The 17500-nt window shown below is 43.7% G+C and overlaps 1 protein-coding gene across 8 annotated transcripts in view; it reads right to left on the minus strand.

Moving 5' to 3' along the window:
- The window catches only part of LOC123501150, a 162390-nt gene that overhangs the window by 127238 nt on the left and 17652 nt on the right, over window positions 1-17500 (minus strand). For all 8 annotated transcript variants that reach the window (XM_045249736.1, XM_045249737.1, XM_045249738.1 and 5 more), the window contains 9 exons: window positions 14556-14714; window positions 9101-9269; window positions 8236-8421; window positions 7381-7470; window positions 6194-6412; window positions 5099-5221; window positions 4281-4383; window positions 3120-3952; window positions 2644-2735 (listed from right to left, as the gene is read on the minus strand). In XM_045249736.1, the coding sequence (XP_045105671.1) occupies window positions 2644-2735; window positions 3120-3952; window positions 4281-4383; window positions 5099-5221; window positions 6194-6412; window positions 7381-7470; window positions 8236-8421; window positions 9101-9269; window positions 14556-14714 (1974 nt within the window). The remainder of the gene's footprint in view (window positions 1-2643; window positions 2736-3119; window positions 3953-4280; window positions 4384-5098; window positions 5222-6193; window positions 6413-7380; window positions 7471-8235; window positions 8422-9100; window positions 9270-14555; window positions 14715-17500) is intronic.

A 17500-nucleotide genomic window follows, 5' to 3' on the forward strand; every position in this document is an offset into this window, starting at 1 on the left:
AGAGAGAGAGAGAGAGAGAGAGAGAGAGAGAGAGAGAGAGAGAGAGAGAGGTACAAGAAAGAAAAGAAGAAACGAACGGAGAGGAGGAGAGAAAGAAAAACAAGATGAAAAAGAGAAGAAAAGAAGAAAGAAAGAAGGAAGGAAACAAAATAAGAGAAAATTAACAGGGAAACGAGAATACGAGAGAAAAGAAGAAAAAAAGAAAAAGACAAAAACGAAGAGGGGATAAAATACAAGAAAAGAGGAACAAAGAAGAAAACAAGAGAGGAAAGAGAAAAACGAAGATAAAATAGAAAGAGGACAAGAAAAAGAGGATAAATGAACAAAGAAGAGGAGGAGAGGGACAAAATAAAAGAAAAAGAGTGGGAAAGAGAGGAAAGGAGAGAAAAAGGAAGAAATAAGGTGGATGAAAGACAGGAGGAGAGAAAGAAAGAATGAATGAAGGAAGGAAGGAAGGAAGGAATTAAAGAAACTAAAGAAAGGAGAAAGAGATAATAGAAAGAAAACAGGAAGGAAGAAAAGAAGGAAGGATGAAAAAATGAGAGGAAAGAAAGAAGGAAGGAAGGAAGGAAGGAAGGAAGGAAGGAAGGGAAGAGAAGAAAGAAAGAAAGAAAGAAAGAAAGGAAGGAAGGAAGGAAGGAAGGAAGGAAGAGAAGGAAGGAAGAAAGGAAGAAAGGAAGGAAGGAAGGAAGGTAGAAATCTAATCAAGAAATTGATCACACATTTAACGCCTCGCTTTTCCAGGAGAGAGAGAGAGAGAGAGAGAGAGAGAGAGAGAGAGAGAGAGAGAGAGAGATCCCAACTCACTTTCTCTCTCAAATGGAGCTAATGCCAAACAATCTCAATCTCTCTCTCTCTCTCTCGCTCTCTCTCTCTCTCTCTCTCTCTCTCTCTCGCTTGGAATAGACGCGGCCGCAGCCAAGATTACGTATAAAAGGTTATAGGAGGAGGAGGAGGAGGAGGAGGAGGAGGAGGAGAAGGAGAAGGAGGAGGAGGAGGAGGAGGAGGAGGAGGAGGAGGAGGAGGAGGAGGAGAAGGAGAAGGAGAAGGAGAAGGAGGAGAAAAGAACATAAAAAGGAGTAAAAGGGAGGAAACACAAACACCAGAAGAAGAAGAAGAAGAAAAGAAAAGAAGAAGAAGAAGAAGAAGAAGAAAAAAAAAAAAAGAATGAAAGAAAGAAAAGAAAAAAAGAAAATAATGATAAAAAAATAAATAATAATAATAATAATAAAGAATAATAATAACAATAACAACAACAAGAACAACAACAACAAAAGAAACGAAGAACACAACAGAATCACACAATCAAAGCAGTGAATTGTCAAGTTTAGTAGAGTAACCCTTACAAATCACCTTTCTTGTACACGTTTTCTATGATCTGCCTTTCCTACTTTTATTGCTCCCTCGTGGCGCTCTCTACAAGACTGTGTGGCTTCCTTCATTACTGTGAGAGAGAGAGAGAGAGAGAGAGAGAGAGAGAGAGAGAGAGAGAGAGTAGGATAGCAGCATATCTATTGGTCTTTTCTTAATCCTTCATTCTATTTTTCTCCTCCTCCTCCTCCTCCCCTTCCTATACTCTTTTCTCTTTCTCCTCCTCCTCCTGTTTCTCTTAGCAATTTTTAATGTTTTCTTCTTTTCTTCTTTCTCCTCCTCCTCCTCCTCCTCTCTCAGCATTTCTTAATCTTCTCTTCCTCCTCCTACATTTTTTCTTCCTCCTCCTTTATTCTTCTCTTTTCTTCCTCTCTCAGTAGAAGTGTTTCAGAATATAGTCCATGTTGATATTGTAAAAACTTCACCTATTTGTCTGTGGAGCCATGAGGACACTAAAATCACGCTGTCACGTCAATTAGAGGCTGAGAATGTAGCAGTGATGGAATTAGAAGTGTTTAGAATATGGTTGTTTGACAATGCACCTTGGGAGACACCTAACACTCACCTTGCAACAGTTCAAGTCACAGGCAGGAGGGAAAATAAACAGAAACAGGAAGCAACTCACAAGTCTCCTGTTAAAAAGGTCTGAAAGTGTGACTACTGTTTAACTCTTGGGGCAGTTCAAGCCACTGGCAGGAGGGAAATGCAGAGTTGATCCTTCACTACCATGCCATGTTTTCATATTCATTCTTGTTACTATTTGGCGATTTTATAAAGCTTCAGAAACTTACGTGGGGATCAAAATAATAAAGACTGGCCATTAATCTTTTGACCTCCATTGACATTTCCTTATGCATAATGTAAAATAGTCTAATCATATCCAAAAGTCAATGTAAAAATGTGTCTCAGTATCGAAGCAGTAAATTAAAAAAAAAACACTTATTGTTGAAAACCAATGAAAGTCACAATACTACTAGTAAAGTCTTATACTGATAACATGAATTCCTCTCCTCTATGCTGCATCATATCCTAGTGCACTGTGAACTCCCAGCATGCTTCTGTATTCCCACCACCTGAACTGAACTCGCTCAATAGGGAAGTTTCAAGTCATAAATCTCATTCTTTTGGCTAACTCTTCTGGCACTATTCAGGGACGTTTTTTGAATCATAGCTTTTGTTTTCCTTGGCTGGTTTTTCTTCTCTTACATAAAAGAAAAAATGCCTAAAATAAAGATACATACACACATTTACACACTCTCTCTCTCTCCTCACCTGAAAGTATCGGATGACGTGAGGAGGGCGAGGTGGTGGAGACGTTCCAGGGTAGTGACCAGCTTGTACTTGTCCTCCTCCCCACTGCTCACCTGGGGACACAAACACAACAAGCATTAGGACACACACACCATCACACCATCATGCAACACAACACAACAATAAAGACCTTTTTCTTTTTCTTTTCTTTAATCAGAGTGTTTGTTACCCATGGCTGGTTCCTCTCCATGAAAAAAAAGATACATGAATAAAATGAAAAATAAAAAGGACTGTGTCAGAATGCTTTGCTCTCTCACCATGATTGCTTCCAAGACGACATGGATGACTAGCAGTGTTTTTAAGGCTGTTTTTCCAGTTCATAAAATAGAAAAAGTTTTTTATCTCTCACTTTAAACCATAAAAGCAAGGTTGAAACATGTGTGCATCTTGTTATAAACTTGTATCCAGAAATGCTTTAGTTTAGTCTTGCACCTCACCTGCTGCCTGAGCTCTGAAATGACACCCCGCTGCTCAGCCACCTCATTCATCAGCTTCATCAAGTGGCTGGTCTCCATGTACGGGTCACTCACTGGCACCGGTTCCTCCTCCATCACAACAGTCCTACCCTCAGGTTCCTCCTCCTCCTCCTCCTCCTCCCTGGCGTCCTCCTGGCCTTGTGCAGTGAGGGGTAGTGAGTGGATGTCAGATGTTTCCTTCCCTTCAAGGCCATACTCCAGGAAGACACTCCCCTCCCTATCACTGTGGTCACTGCTCACAGGTCCTCCTTCACTGCCACACTCAGGGCCATGGCCATCACACCGCACACCCTTAGCTGACATGTCACGGTCCACAGTGTCCCTGCTATGGCCTCTCAGGTAGTCCTCCTGCAGCCTTATCTTCTCCTCAAAGGTCCTTTTCATGTGTGGTTCCAAACTTCTCCCATCCTCTGAGTTTGTGGACTCACTCCTGGCACAGTCGTCAAAAGAGGGCCGCCTCTCCCACCTGGCCCTCTGCAGTATCCTGGACAGGCCGCTCAGATGATCCCCGGAGCCAGGCACCTCGCTGGCCTCAGAGCACACTGGGCTGCTGGACTGGCTGGACGACTCAAACTTGGAGATGAGCTGAGACACAAAGGAGCCCGGCGTGCGGACTTGTCGCCTGGGCATGGTGGGCGTGGTGGCCTGTGAGGATGGCAGAGCAGAGTCCCTGGCACTGCTCACTGACCCCCGCTGCAGGGCCTCCTCCAGCGGCGCCCACTCTGAGGTCGTGGAGAGTGGCTGTGTCACTCGTCGGATTTCCTGCAGCTCTCTCTCCAGTCTCAGTAGTTCCTCTGCAGAGTGGCAAGCAGACAGTGACGTATGAATTGCATCTTTATTCACATCTAGACAACTAATTAAAAAAAAAAATGCACCGGCTGGTAACACTACATAAATAACACCTCACACAAATACACGAAAAACAGACAAACAAAGTACTATAAAAAAACTTTCAGATACAACTAGAAATCAAAACTAAAAAAAACTATATACAACAAAGACAAATGATAACCCTGCAACCCACCAATAACACCTTACAGAACCAGAATGAATAAACAAGACATACCAATCACAACAAACTAGACTGCAATTCCTAACCTAACCAGACTTCACGGCACTCACCATAATGGGTAGCTACGTGGCTGTGGAGCGCGATGGTGTCTTGATTCAGCATGGCACGTAGGAGAGGAATACCGCGCTCCTCCCACTCCCTCCACCAACGTAACTGTGACGGATGCAAGGGAGTGAGTGGGTGAGTGGGTGAGTGGGTGAGTAGGTGAGTGGGTGAGGCCAAGGAAGAAGAAAGTGGCACAGAGAGGGTAAGAAAGGAAGTATTTGGAAAGGAATATAGGGAATGAGGAGATGAAGATGTGAAAAGATATGGAGAGAAATTAGTTGGTAAGGAAGTATTGTGGGGGAGAGAAGGATGCAGGTCAGGAAGTATATGGATGGGAAGTGATAAGGAGGGAAGAGGCAGGAGGGGACCATTTAAAGAAGGTACACTCAAGAGGACGAGGGAGGAAGAAGAAGAGGAGAGGGTGCTCAAGGGGACATACACTTGAGAAAGGTAAACACACACACACACACACACACACACACACACACACACACACACACACACACACACACACACACACACACACACACACACACACACACACACACACACACACACACACACAATTAGGTAAAACACACAGTTACCAGATCAAAGGTTTCAAGGCATTTTTGACTAATTCTATCAGCTCTATAAGGACACTGGCAACTGAGAGGGCCATTTTTCTTTATATCTTTATTGCCCTTACCCAGTCTTCCTCTTACAAAAAAAGAGAGAGAGAGAGAGAAAGGTGCACAAGTCTGCCCTTACCCAGTCTTCCTCTCGTACCAAAAAAAAAAAAAAAAAAAAAAAGAGCGAGAAATGTGTACAAGTCTAGCCTCACCATGCTGGCCAGGACGGAGGCGAGGGGAGAGCCGGCAGCATCAGAGGATGAGGTGCTGGGCCGCTCTTCACTACTTGCTCCCTCACTCTTCTCACAGAAAGGAAGGGAGCCACTGTCCTCACCCTGCAGCAAGGAGAGGGAGATGAGTGGGGAGTCTTAGTCACATACAGTAAAGATATCAAGCTAAACTCTATGTGTAATTAGTGATTGTTTGTGAGGAGTCTTAACATACAGTAAAGATATATGCAATTAGTGGGTTTTTTTTTTTTTAAGCAGCATTTTTGTCTAGTTTTTGTTGCCCTTGGCCAGATTTCCCCTCCTGTGAAAAAAAAAATGTAACTGAATAGGTGGAAAACAATAAAAGCAGTGGGTGATATTCTAATACAGAAAGAATAGTTTAATCTTTTAGCTGCCACATGGTACAGGTTACCGTAATTGTTCTAAACCATCTTTACTTGTTCTACAGCCACAGCCAAGCTCTAAACAGGGGAGAAACTGCAAAATATATCCTTTTTTCAGCACTAACTTTATTAGAGATGCTTGTAAAGACTTCATGCATGACTTCTGCTGCTAATTGTTTGATGCAAAAGTGAAAAAGTCAATATGAAAATAGTACTGAAGGAAGCAAGAGATTTATCTATTTATTCTTCATCACTCTGTTTATTTATTCATTTATCATTTCATTATTATTTCTGCAGTAAGAAAAAATGTTATGTTGCTTTCTTTATATGTTTATTTATTTTTATACACCAGGAAATGGGAGAAAAGCTGAAAACAATGAATTAGAAAAGAGAAACAAGAAGGCCAAACTTTTTCATGTAACACCAATGAGAAAAAGACTAAAGACAACCCATTCAATACTAAGACACATTTTTATCTTGACTTTGGGGTAGGTATTCGATGATTTTATTTGCATGAGGAAGAATCTATGGAGGTCAGAAAATGAATGGCCAAAGTCTTTACTATTCTAATCCCAGCATATGTTTCTGAAGCTGTATAAAGTCACCAAATACTCACCAGAATGAATATGAAAATGTGTCCTGGTACTGAAGGTGTTAGAAGAGAAGCAACAATATCAAACTTTACCAAACTTACCATAGTGTGTATCTCTGAGTGTATACTGAGGGGTGTGTTGACAGAGGGCGAGGGGTGTGCCTGGGTGGGTGTGGCCGTGGCGGGGCTGGCGAAGGGGGCACCAGGCATCAGGGGCACAGGGGAGGGGGCAGCAGCATCACTCCTCTTGCCCCCCTCAGCCTTCTCTAGGGTCACCGTGTCAAAGGTCATCCCATCATCGCCCAGCTCTAAGCCACTCAGCTGTGATGGGGCAGAATAGTGTTAGTAATGTTGGGTTAGGTCACACTGGGTCATTTTAAGGTCAGAGGTCATAAAAGGTCACACAGGTCACATTAGGTCATCTAAAGGTCAGGGGTCATAAAAGGTCAGGTCACACAGGTCACATTGGGTTATCTCAAGGTCAGGGGTCATAAAAGGTCATGTCACACAGGTCACATTGGGTCACCTTGAGGTCAGAGGTCATAAAAGGTCAGGTCATACAGGTCACATTGGGTTATCTTAAGGTCAGGGGTCATAAAAGGTCATATCACACAGGTCACATTGGGTCATCTTAAGGTTAGAGGTCATAGGTCAGAGGTCACTTATTTTACAAACCCCCAAAAAAATCTTCCTACTTCTTCTCTTTCTGTCTATTCTACTCTTGCTCCATTTCCTCTTCCTCCTCTTCCTGCCTACCTTTTATTTGTTTCATGTTCCACTTTACAATACTATGCCTAAATATCCTTACAAGTTTTCTTTCTTCTCTCTCCTCTTCCTCCTCCTTATTCCTGTTCTTCCAATACATTATCATCTTCCTCCTCCTTTCTTGCTTATACTTTTCTTCCAATACCTAAAGCACATGTCGTCAATATTATTTTATCCTCCTCCTCCTCCTCCTCCTCCTCTTCCTCCCCACTGCCTTATCCTCTTCTTCCAATACCTAATATCCGAATCTTCTTTTTATTTTCCTCCTCCTCCTCCTCTTCCCTTCCATAACTGAACCTCTACTTTCAACTCCTCCTCCTCCTCCACCTCCACCATCCCTTACACATCCTCCCCCTCCTCCTCCTCCACTTCCTCCTTATTTTTTCCTCCTCCTCCCCATCCTCCTTATTTTTCTCTGTCTTCCTCCTCATCCTTGTCCTTATCCTCCTCATTTTTTCTCCTCTTCCTCCTCCGTATTTGTTCATCCCTTCCCTCCTCCTCCTCCTCCTCCTCCTCCTCCTTACTTCACTCTCAGTACTGGCCGTTGCTGCAGCTAGTTCTTCCTTCACATGGTTCAGTTGCTCCTCCAGACTCCTCTTCTCCTCCCTCAGAACCTGAAGAAGGAGACCCATACGAGAGAGAGAGAGAGAGAGAGAGAGAGAGAGAGAGAGAGAGAGAGAGAGAGAGAGAGAGAGAGAGAGAGAGAGAGAGAGGAGAGGAGAGGAGAGGAGAGAGAGGAGAGGAGAGGAGAGGAGAGGAGAGGAGAGGAGAGGAGAGGAGAGGAGAGGAGAGAGAGGAGGAGAGGAGAGGAGAGGAGAGAGAGAAGAGAAGAGAGAGAGAAGAGAGGAAGGGAAGGAAGGAAGGGAAGGAAGGGAGGGAAGAGAAGGGAAGGGAAGGGAAGGAAGGAAGGGAAGGGAAGGTAAAGATTGAGAAGATAAGGGAGGAAAAGGAAGGCAGAAAAAACCGGAAGAAAAGTTGATCAGTTTAATCAATTCCAGCCAACTATTGTTCTCCAACAATTAGTTTTCCCAAAGATGTCACTTCTTATTTCATTCACTTTACTTCCCACACTCACCTATCAATGCAACAACTGCTCAGTCAATCAACCAACCTCTCCTTCCCTCACCTTGACAATTCACTCGGTTCAATCACACCCATCACTCCTCTTATGACTTTCTACGTTACTTTCCTAAATCAATACAACTTCCCAACAACAACTTAGTCAATCAATCAACATCTCCTTCCCTCACCTTGATAATTTACTCAGTTTAATCACACCTATTACTTCTCTTATGACTTTCTATGCTATTTTCCTCAATCAATACAACTTACTCAACCTCCTTCTCCTCCTCCTCTTCCTCTTCTCCTTCCTCCCTCACCTCTACAAGTTTCTGCACATCCTCCAGTGTTTCTCGAAGGCGATAGGCGGCCAGTGTCTGCGTCTCCGCCTGCGCCTTCCACTGACTTAGCTGCGAGGATAGACGGGCCACCTCTTCCCTGTGTCTCCTCACGGCCTCCTCCTCCCGCAGGCTATGGCTCTCCGCCTCCTCCTGCGCCGCACTCAGCTGTGGGAAGGGCGGGGTGTGAGTGTAACAAGTGGGATAGTTGTGGAAAGAGATGGGTAAGTGAAAGCCTGTGTGTGTTGTGTTGTGTGGATGTTTGGTGTGAGTGAGTGAGTGAGTGAGTGAATGTGACTGACTGAAAGAATGACTGGTTGACTTACTAAATAAATAAATGAATGAATGAATGAATGAATGAATGAAGGAAGGAAGGAAGGAATGGTTGACTTACTAATTGAATGAATAAATGCATTACTGACTGACTTACAGAATGAAAGAAGGAATGAATGGCTGAAACGCTGAATAAACAAATGAATGAGTGAATGCCTGGCTATCCTACAAAACGAAAGGTTAAACTAAATTCGCCCCTCCCTCTCTCCTCCCACATACTGCCCTCCCTTACTCCCAACACACCAGCCCCTCCCTCCCTCCCACCTTCCTCACACACCTGCCCCGCGTCTCCCTCCCCTACACACCTTCCAAATCACCTACCTTGTCCTTCTCCTCCACACACACCTGCCAACACTCTTACCAAATCCCTCCTCCCTAACACACCTGTACACATATGCCGCACATCCCTCCCCCACAAACCCGCCCCCTCAAGTCCCACCCTCACACACCTGTCTTGTCTCTACCTCCTCACATACCTGACAACACCTCGTTCCTCCCTTCCTCCCACACACACCTGCTGAGTGAGGAGCTGTAGCCTGGAGGTGAGGGAGGTGTTGTCTCTCTCCAGGTGCGCCAAGCGGGTCACCAGGGATTCCTTCTCCTCCCTGCCATCCTCCACCTGCCGCCGCGCCGCCTCCACCTCAGCCTCCAGCTCCCGCGCCACCGACAACTGCTGCTGCACGCTGGGGGAGTAACAAGCGCCTGGTGTGAACAAAAACAAGAACAAGAAAAAGGACAGCAATAACAACACGAACAAGAAAAATAATGAAACAACAACAATGACTAGAAGAAGAAGAAGAAGAAGAAAATGCACGACAGCCTCACCTAACACTAGCCAAACCCAACCCAACCCAACCCAACCCAACCTAACCTAACCTAACCTCACCCAGCATTTACTCACTACTTGGGTCAACATTTCGGCATTTCACAAAGCTGATAGTGGTGCCAACCTATAATGAAGCATACCAGTGTTGAATCACCACGTGTTTGCATTGATACTCACATTCCATGCATTAAAATACCGATAAGATAAACCTGGAATTCGTGATAATGCGAACGTTGTGTGTGTGTGTGTGTGTGTGTGTGTGTGTGTGTGTGTGTGTGTGTGTGTGTGTGTGTGTGTGTGTGTGTGTGTGTGTGTGTAGACCGTTGCCCCAAGGGATTAGATGCTGAAAGGACCACACAGGGGGAGATATGAGGGAATGGCGGGTGGCTGGGGCAGTGGGTGAGGAAGTGTGTGTGTCCCGTGGGAGGCAGTGGCTGGGGGAATGTTCCTGAGTGAGGTGACAATGTTCACCTTCGTTCCGCCGTCATGAAAGTCGCCATAAAATTTTGTTGGCGTCTTCGTCATGAGTGGAGTAACTTAACCTAACCCAACGTAACCTAATGTAATCCAGACCAATGAAATCTAATGGAACCTCACTTATATAATCCAACCTCACCTAACCCAATATAACCCACCTCAATCTAATCTAACCCAATAAAACCTGTCTTAAACCAACCCAACCTAACTCATTTTAAACACATCTAACTTATCCTAAACCAATAAAACCCATTGTAACCCAAAGTACTCTAATATAACCCAACTTAACCTACACTTACCTATTAAAACACATACAAAATTTTCTTTAACCTAACCTAACCTAACCCACCCTACACTTTAACTATTAAAACCCATTCAAAATTTACTTCGGCCTAACCTAACCTAACCTAACCTAACCTACCCTATCCCAATACGAGTAAAACCCACCCCTAAAATATAACTCAACCTATCCTAACGTATATCAACCTAACGCATCCTAACCCAATCAAATCGCTCTAACCTAACCTAACCTTACCCTAATTTAACCTACCCTATCCTAATCTAACCCAACCTAACCTAACGCATTCTAACCTAACCTAACGTATACTATCCTACCCTAACTTAACCTAACGCATCCTAACCCAATCAAACCGCTCTAACCTAACCTAACCTATCCTATCCGTCACCACCTCCAGGAGTGTTGCAAGAATAGTTGGCGGGTTTCAAAAGCGTACCATTTCACATTCCCGCGAGGCTGTGTGGAGACAAAAGACGCCTGTGCGATGCTTAATGCAAGACAAACCTTCTGTATAGTTGCAGTATCATTTGGGAGGCGCCTTCAGGTCTGTCGCGCACTCATAACAACAACCAACAACAACAGCAGCAATAATAATAATAATAATGATAATAATAATAATATTTTTCGGATATATGTCGTGAATCGCTTCCTAACTCCCTCTTATCATTCCTCCCGTCACTAGTTTCTGAGTTTATTTTTTTTTTTTTAGCAACATTCCCGCCTTAGAAACACTGTACTATCACCTCCACTTACTTCAAAAGGCTCTAGTACAAGTGACACGGCTTCTTATATGCATCTTTGCGATTCTAGTGATGGATTAACCTTCATCTCACTAGTTTCTCAGTCTCATATTTTCTAGCATCGTTCCTGCATTTAGAAACACTGTACTATCACTTCCACTTACTTCAAAAGGCTCTAGTACAAGTGACACGACTTCTTATATGCATTTCTACGATTCTAGTGATGGATTAACCCTCATGTCATTATTTTCTCAGTCTCATATTTGCTAACAACATTCCACGAGAGAAAAAAACACTTCACTATCTATCACCTATATTAAGTTCAAACGGTTTGTATTTTTATGATTCTGGTGACGGATTGACAAGATTTATGCATTACCAACGTGAGAAACACTCGTGAGAACCTGGTTAATCATTTGTGGCCTTTGAAAAGTGCTGAATATAATATGTTCATTGGCAAAGGTGGGGCGGGGACTACAACTTCCTCCTCTTCTTCTTCATCTTGTAATCTGTTTTGCTTTCAATCGCTTCATAGTTTATTGACTACTTTCATCTGTCATTCATTTGTCAGCTTACGTTAAATAGTCAGTTTTTTTTCGCTCAACTGTGCACCAAGAACTTTTTTTCATATATTTCACGATTTCGTCTGATTCTATTGTGTCTCCATACATATATAATATCATGGTGATCCTTCTTCTTCTTCTTCTTCCTCACCTGGTCTTCGTCGGTGCGTGTTGAGAGCAGCGTTATAGCAAAGTATCATTCCATCTCCTATCACCTCAACTCATTTAAGACGACGAGTTTCAAGACATTTATCCCATTCCTTTGGCTAGCTCTCTCGGGCCTGCTCGGAGACTGGCATCTAAGCGGGCCGTCGGTGAGTGATGAGAGCAGTGCTATAGCGAGGTCTCATTCCATCTTCCTGTGACCTGAACTCATTTAAGAGGGAGGGAGGGAGGGAGGGAGGGCTTCAAAACAATTATCCCATCCATTGCTTTGGCTAACTCTCTCAGACCAGCTCAGACTGACATCTAAGTGGGCTATCTTTTTATTTGTCTAACCATTTTCGGTGCTCTTGGTCAGATTTCTCCTGTAACATAAAAAAAAGAAGTGACGAATACGTGTCCAGCAGCGAAGGTCGTGCGGTGTTGACTTGGGTGAGTAATGAGAGGAGCGGCGCGGTGGCCTCTGTTGTCTGTGGCCGCTGGTGTGTCTATCGATGACTACTGACTGGCTCGCTGGTGGCTATATAAGGCAGGGATTCAAGGCACTGTGATGAAAGTGGTCCGCGCCTCGCTGTAGTGGTTCCTGCAAGTCAGCATATCAGAAGCTGCAAGGTCATGTCAATAGGCAGGGAGGTGAGGTCAGTGCAGGCACGGTAAGGTCAGTGTAGGCAGCAAGGTCAGGTTAGTTTGGTCACGGCGGTAAGGTCAGTGTAGGCAGCAAGGTCAGGGTAGTTGAGGCAGGAAGGTAAGGTCAGTGTAATGGGTATGGCAGTGTGTTATGGGGTGATGGGTGATGGGTAATGGGTATGGCAGTGTGTTATGGGGTGATGGGTAATGGATAATGGGTATGGCAGTGTGTTATGGGGTAATGGGTATGACAGTGTGTTATGGGTGATGGGTAATGGGGTGAGAGAGGGTGGCAGAGGTTTGTGAGGCTTGGGTGTTCATGTTTGGTATTGTTTAAGTGGCAGGAAACACACGAGGAGACACTGACACTCACTAAACAAACGGACCAATGCATATCATATCAGACAGTTTCAATTTATTTCACCCACTTTCGCTTTTTTATCACAAGGAACAATACACATCAGCCAACCAGTTTCAATATGTTTCGTTTTTTTTCTCACAAGTAGCAAGGCATATTAGCTAACCAGTTTCAATTTATTTCCTTCACTTTCCTCTTTTCTACAAGGAGCAATGCATATCAGACACACAGTTTCCATTTCTTTTTCTTCACTTTCATTTTTAATACATACCAATAAAAGTTTCAAATTCTTTCCTTTCCTTGATTTATTTATTCATTCATAGGGAACAATGCATATCAATCAACCAGTTTCAATTTCTTTCCTTTTTACTTTCACATCTATCAGCCAACAAGTGTCAATTTTTCTTCCCTTCCTTCTTTTTTTTATATATATATATTTTAGGGAGCAAAGCATATCAGTCACCCATTTTCCATTTCTTTCCTTCCTTCACTTTTTCTTGTTAATAGGGGGAGGGGAGGAGAGGGCGGTGATAAAATGGTGACCCTCTTTTCTTTCTTTTCCACTTTTTCCTTTACTTTCTTTCCCTGTTTCATCGCTCTGCATGTCACTGTCACCTTTACACACAGAGACAGCAACACAATAAACCACCAAACACTTCCCACTAATCAACCTGACACTGTTTTCACTTCCTCTTTTCCAGCGATTTGCAGGTCTCCTTTACGCACACACACACACACACACACACACACACACACACACACACACACACACACACACACACACACACACACACACACACACACACACACACACAGACAGAGATAAGACAGTTTATAGACCACAAAACCTGTTGAATAATGCTTAAGATGACATAAATAATACTAAATGTGTGGATTACATTAGATCAGCTGCTTATTTATGTCCGGCTCAAAAAATAATAGAAAAAAATATATATAAAACGAGGCATTTAATTCCTTGTCTAAATACAACACACACACACACACACACACACACACACACACACACACACACACACACACACACACTACGGTACCTGTGCATGGGTATGGGTGAGCAGGTACAGTGTGGCAGGGAGCAGCTTCACACTCCACTATACTCTGCCACTCTGAACACCCTCGAAGCGCTAGTGTGAGGCAGGACAGTAGGCACACTCACACATTCACAGTTACACACTTATACAGGGGGAGGCCAACACACTGACCCACTCACTGACTCACTGACTGACCTACTGACTGTGCTGGGGTGTGAGTTGGGTCAGTAGGGAGTGGTCAGGTCAGGTCAAGTATGAAAGATGCCATGTTTCTTTTTTTCTCTTTCATTTTTTTTTTTCGTTTTCTTTTTTTTATGCTTCGTTAAGTTTGACAGATTTGTAATGTTTGTTCTAGCTTTTCTTTTTTTTTTCTTTTTTTTTTCTTTCTTCTTGTTCCCATTTGTTTTTTTTTCTTTCTAGAGTTCATTTCGTCTTTTTCTTCTTCCTCATCTTTTTCCCTGTTCTCTGCCTCGTAAGATTTTATAGTACAGTTTGTTCTTTGTTCTCTAATGTGCTCCTCCTTTCTTTTTCCTTCTCTCTCCTTTGTAAACAGTCTACCAGTGTTTGTTCTACCTTCATGTTCTCCTCCTCCTCCTCCTCCTCCTCCTCCTCATCATCATCATCATCATCATCAGTCAGCCTTCCCTCCTCCACCTCAGATTTTCCTCTCTCCTCTTTCTTTCCTTCAATTTTGTTTTATGTCTTCTTTCTATTACCATATTTGCCCTCACATTGCATTTCCTCTCCCATTCTCTCTCTCTCTCTCTCTCTCTCTCTCTCTCTCTCTCTCAAGAATCATGCTAGTCAAAAGGGGATAACAGAAAATTTTGTATAGTATCCCCTCTCTCTCTCTCTGCCCCACTCACCCCTCGAGGGCATGCTGCAGGGCGCGACACTGGTCTCTGAGGGTGGCGTTGGTCTCCTCTGCAGTGGTGAGATGCGAAGTGAGGTCATGGTTCTCCCCAGTCAGCCGCTTGTTGGTGTGGGTCAGCTCCAACACCTCCTGCTGCAGCTCACCAGGGTCACTGAGGAGGGAAGGTGAGGTGAGACGAGGTTAGGAGAGGTTATGTAAGGTGAAGTGTGTTGTGGTGTAGTGTGGTGTGGTTTTGTTTTGTTTTATTTGGTTTGAACTGGGTTGAGTTGGTTTGATTAAGTTAGGTTTGGAAATAAATACAACAGTCCATCCTTCCCCTTCCTCCCCACCTCTCTCTCTCTCTCTTTCTAACCTTACACTTTCTTTTTATTGCATATCAAAAAAATAAATAAACATCCCTTTAGTAACATGTACAGATACCAGCACTCCCTGTCAATCCTGGCCATACAATTTCTCAGAAGCAACACCTGGATACCCCAGATGAGGAGAGCGACATAGCAGGCAGACAGGCCACCCGGGTTACGGCAATCTCAGAGGCAGCTGTAAACAATGGCAACTGCCGTGAAAAAATTATGACAGATGTCACTTTTGTTTTAAACATAAGTAGGAAAACCGCTTCATTAAGTTGGGAACCGACATACATACATACATACATATGTCAAATTACTTATGTTTTGACGTACCATATACATTATGTAAAGACACTCCTGTATACGTGTTGATCCTAGCAAATTAGTCTTAATATTGTTGCCAAACGCTTCCAGTGCAAAGCGGTCCGCCGTGGTCCGCCTGACCATTAGTTTGTGTGTGAGCAGCCTGGAAGGGCACAGGAACGACGATGAGAGAGACACTGAGATAATAGTGATAGTAACGAAGAAAATAGTGTGTCTGTAGCTCTCAGTAAACAGAGGTCAACTATTAATTTTGTACACAGCTGAGGACACAAAGCGGACAGCGGTGTGTGAGTGGGTGCCTGCTAGTGACACACGGAGAGCTGCCACCAAACAGTCTTTGGCTAACGTAAGTAATATATTGGTGTAACTCATCATTTCACTGTGCTGCCATGTCATAACCTAACGTTGGTAACCTCCGGGACAACATATCAGTGAACCAACACCTGCAGATTGTTAAAACAAACAATAATATAAGCCTTCGATACGTCAACAAACCAATCTGCCCCGCTGCCTCTCTCTCGGCTATTATCTGCCTCATCTCTCACTCATTACATAACTGATAGATCACAGAGTGGATCCATAGCCATAATTTTTCATGTCAGTTGTTGAAATATATCTGCAATTGTCTGAATTTCTTGTTATGGAGGCTCAGTGAGGGGAAGCAGGCCGGGACTCTGTGCTGTGACGTCATCACCGGCTCCCGCCCAAATGCTTTGCCACGATTATTTACATATTTGTCTCATTTCATTTATTTCGAGTCAGAAGTGCCTTGTAAGGGTTTCTTATGATAGTTCGTTATGTTTTACGTGTTTTCCATGCTTGAGTTGAGTGAAACACGGTGATTTAGAGTGTGTTTAGGGCTTAAATATGAGGGTGAAAATACCTGAAAAATTTTGCCCCCGCTATTAGTGATTTTTTATTTGAGGTTTTAGCGAAGTGTTTGTGTTTTCAAAGAATAGTTTATGATGGAAAAAGTGTGCAGGGTTCCTGATGAATTAAATACGTGGACCTTAAGAGTGATTTGTAGTGCTGTTAATATTGTAAAACACGTCAATTCTAATATATTTATTTTTCTAATTCGGCTTGTTGCCAGGTTTTGATGTATTGAAATGATAGTCATAATTTTTAGAAGACGTTATCGATCCTGTTGAATGAAACTGGTGGGCTTTGGAATTGTTTCTAAGCAAGTCAAAGTTCTAACACTTTATTTAATATGTTTTTAAAAATATTCTTTTTATTCCTCAGTTCGGCAATAATTTTATATTTTAGAAATTAGTTTCAATTGATAACAAGTCAGAATTTTTGTGGCATTCGTTTCCAGCTGCCCTTTTGGGAATCCTCATTTTCAAAATGATTTACGTTAACGTATATGTGTGACGTCATCAAGGGGGGAGCCCCTCCTGCCTGGACTAAGAACCCCGCCCAACTCCCGGTGTGTGTGTGTGTGTGTGTGTGTGTGTGTGTGTGTGTGTGTGTGTGTGTGTGTGTGTGTGTGTGTGTGTGTGTGTGTGTTGCCTCGTCTTTCGATATCAAGGGGGGAGCATCCCTGCTGAACCCAGAACGATACCCGGCTCACGGCCGGAGGTTCTGAGGGTTGGTGTGTGTGTGTGTGTGTGTGTGTGTGTGTGTGTGTGTGTGTGTGTGTGTGAGATGTGATGTGATGTGATGTGATGTGTGATGTGATGTGAGTGAGTGAGTGAGTGAGTGTGTGTGTGTGTGTGTGTGTGTGTGTGTGTGTGTGTGTGTGTGTGTGTGTGTGTGTGTGTGTGTGTGTGTGTGTGTGTGTGTGTGTGTGTGTGTGTGTGTGTGTGTGTGTGTGTGTGTGTGTGTGTGTGTGTGTGTGTGTGTGTGTGTGTGTGTGTGTGTGTGTGTGTGTGTGTGTGTGTGTGTGTGTGTGTGTGTGTGTGTGTGTGTGTGTGTGTGTGTGTGTGTGTGTGTGTGTGTGTGTGTGTGTGTGTGTGTGTGTGTGTGTGTGTGTGTGTGTGTGTGTGTGTGTGTGTGTGTGTGTGTGTGTGTGTGTGTGTGTGTGTGTGTGTGTGTGTGTGTGTGTGTGTGTGTGTGTGTGTGTGTGTGTGTGTGTGTGTGTGTGTGTGTGTGTGTGTGTGTGTGTGTGTGTGTGTGTGTGTGTGTGTGTGTGTGTGTGTGTGTGTGTGTGTGTGTGTGTGTGTGTGTGTGTGTGTGTGTGTGTGTGTGTGTGTGTGTGTGTGTGTGTGTGTGTGTGTGTGTGTGTGTGTGTGTGTGTGTGTGTGTGTGTGTGTGTGTG

Source organism: Portunus trituberculatus, chromosome 9, assembly GCF_017591435.1.
Source record: "Portunus trituberculatus isolate SZX2019 chromosome 9, ASM1759143v1, whole genome shotgun sequence".
In the NCBI taxonomy this organism is placed as follows: domain Eukaryota; kingdom Metazoa; phylum Arthropoda; class Malacostraca; order Decapoda; family Portunidae; genus Portunus; species Portunus trituberculatus.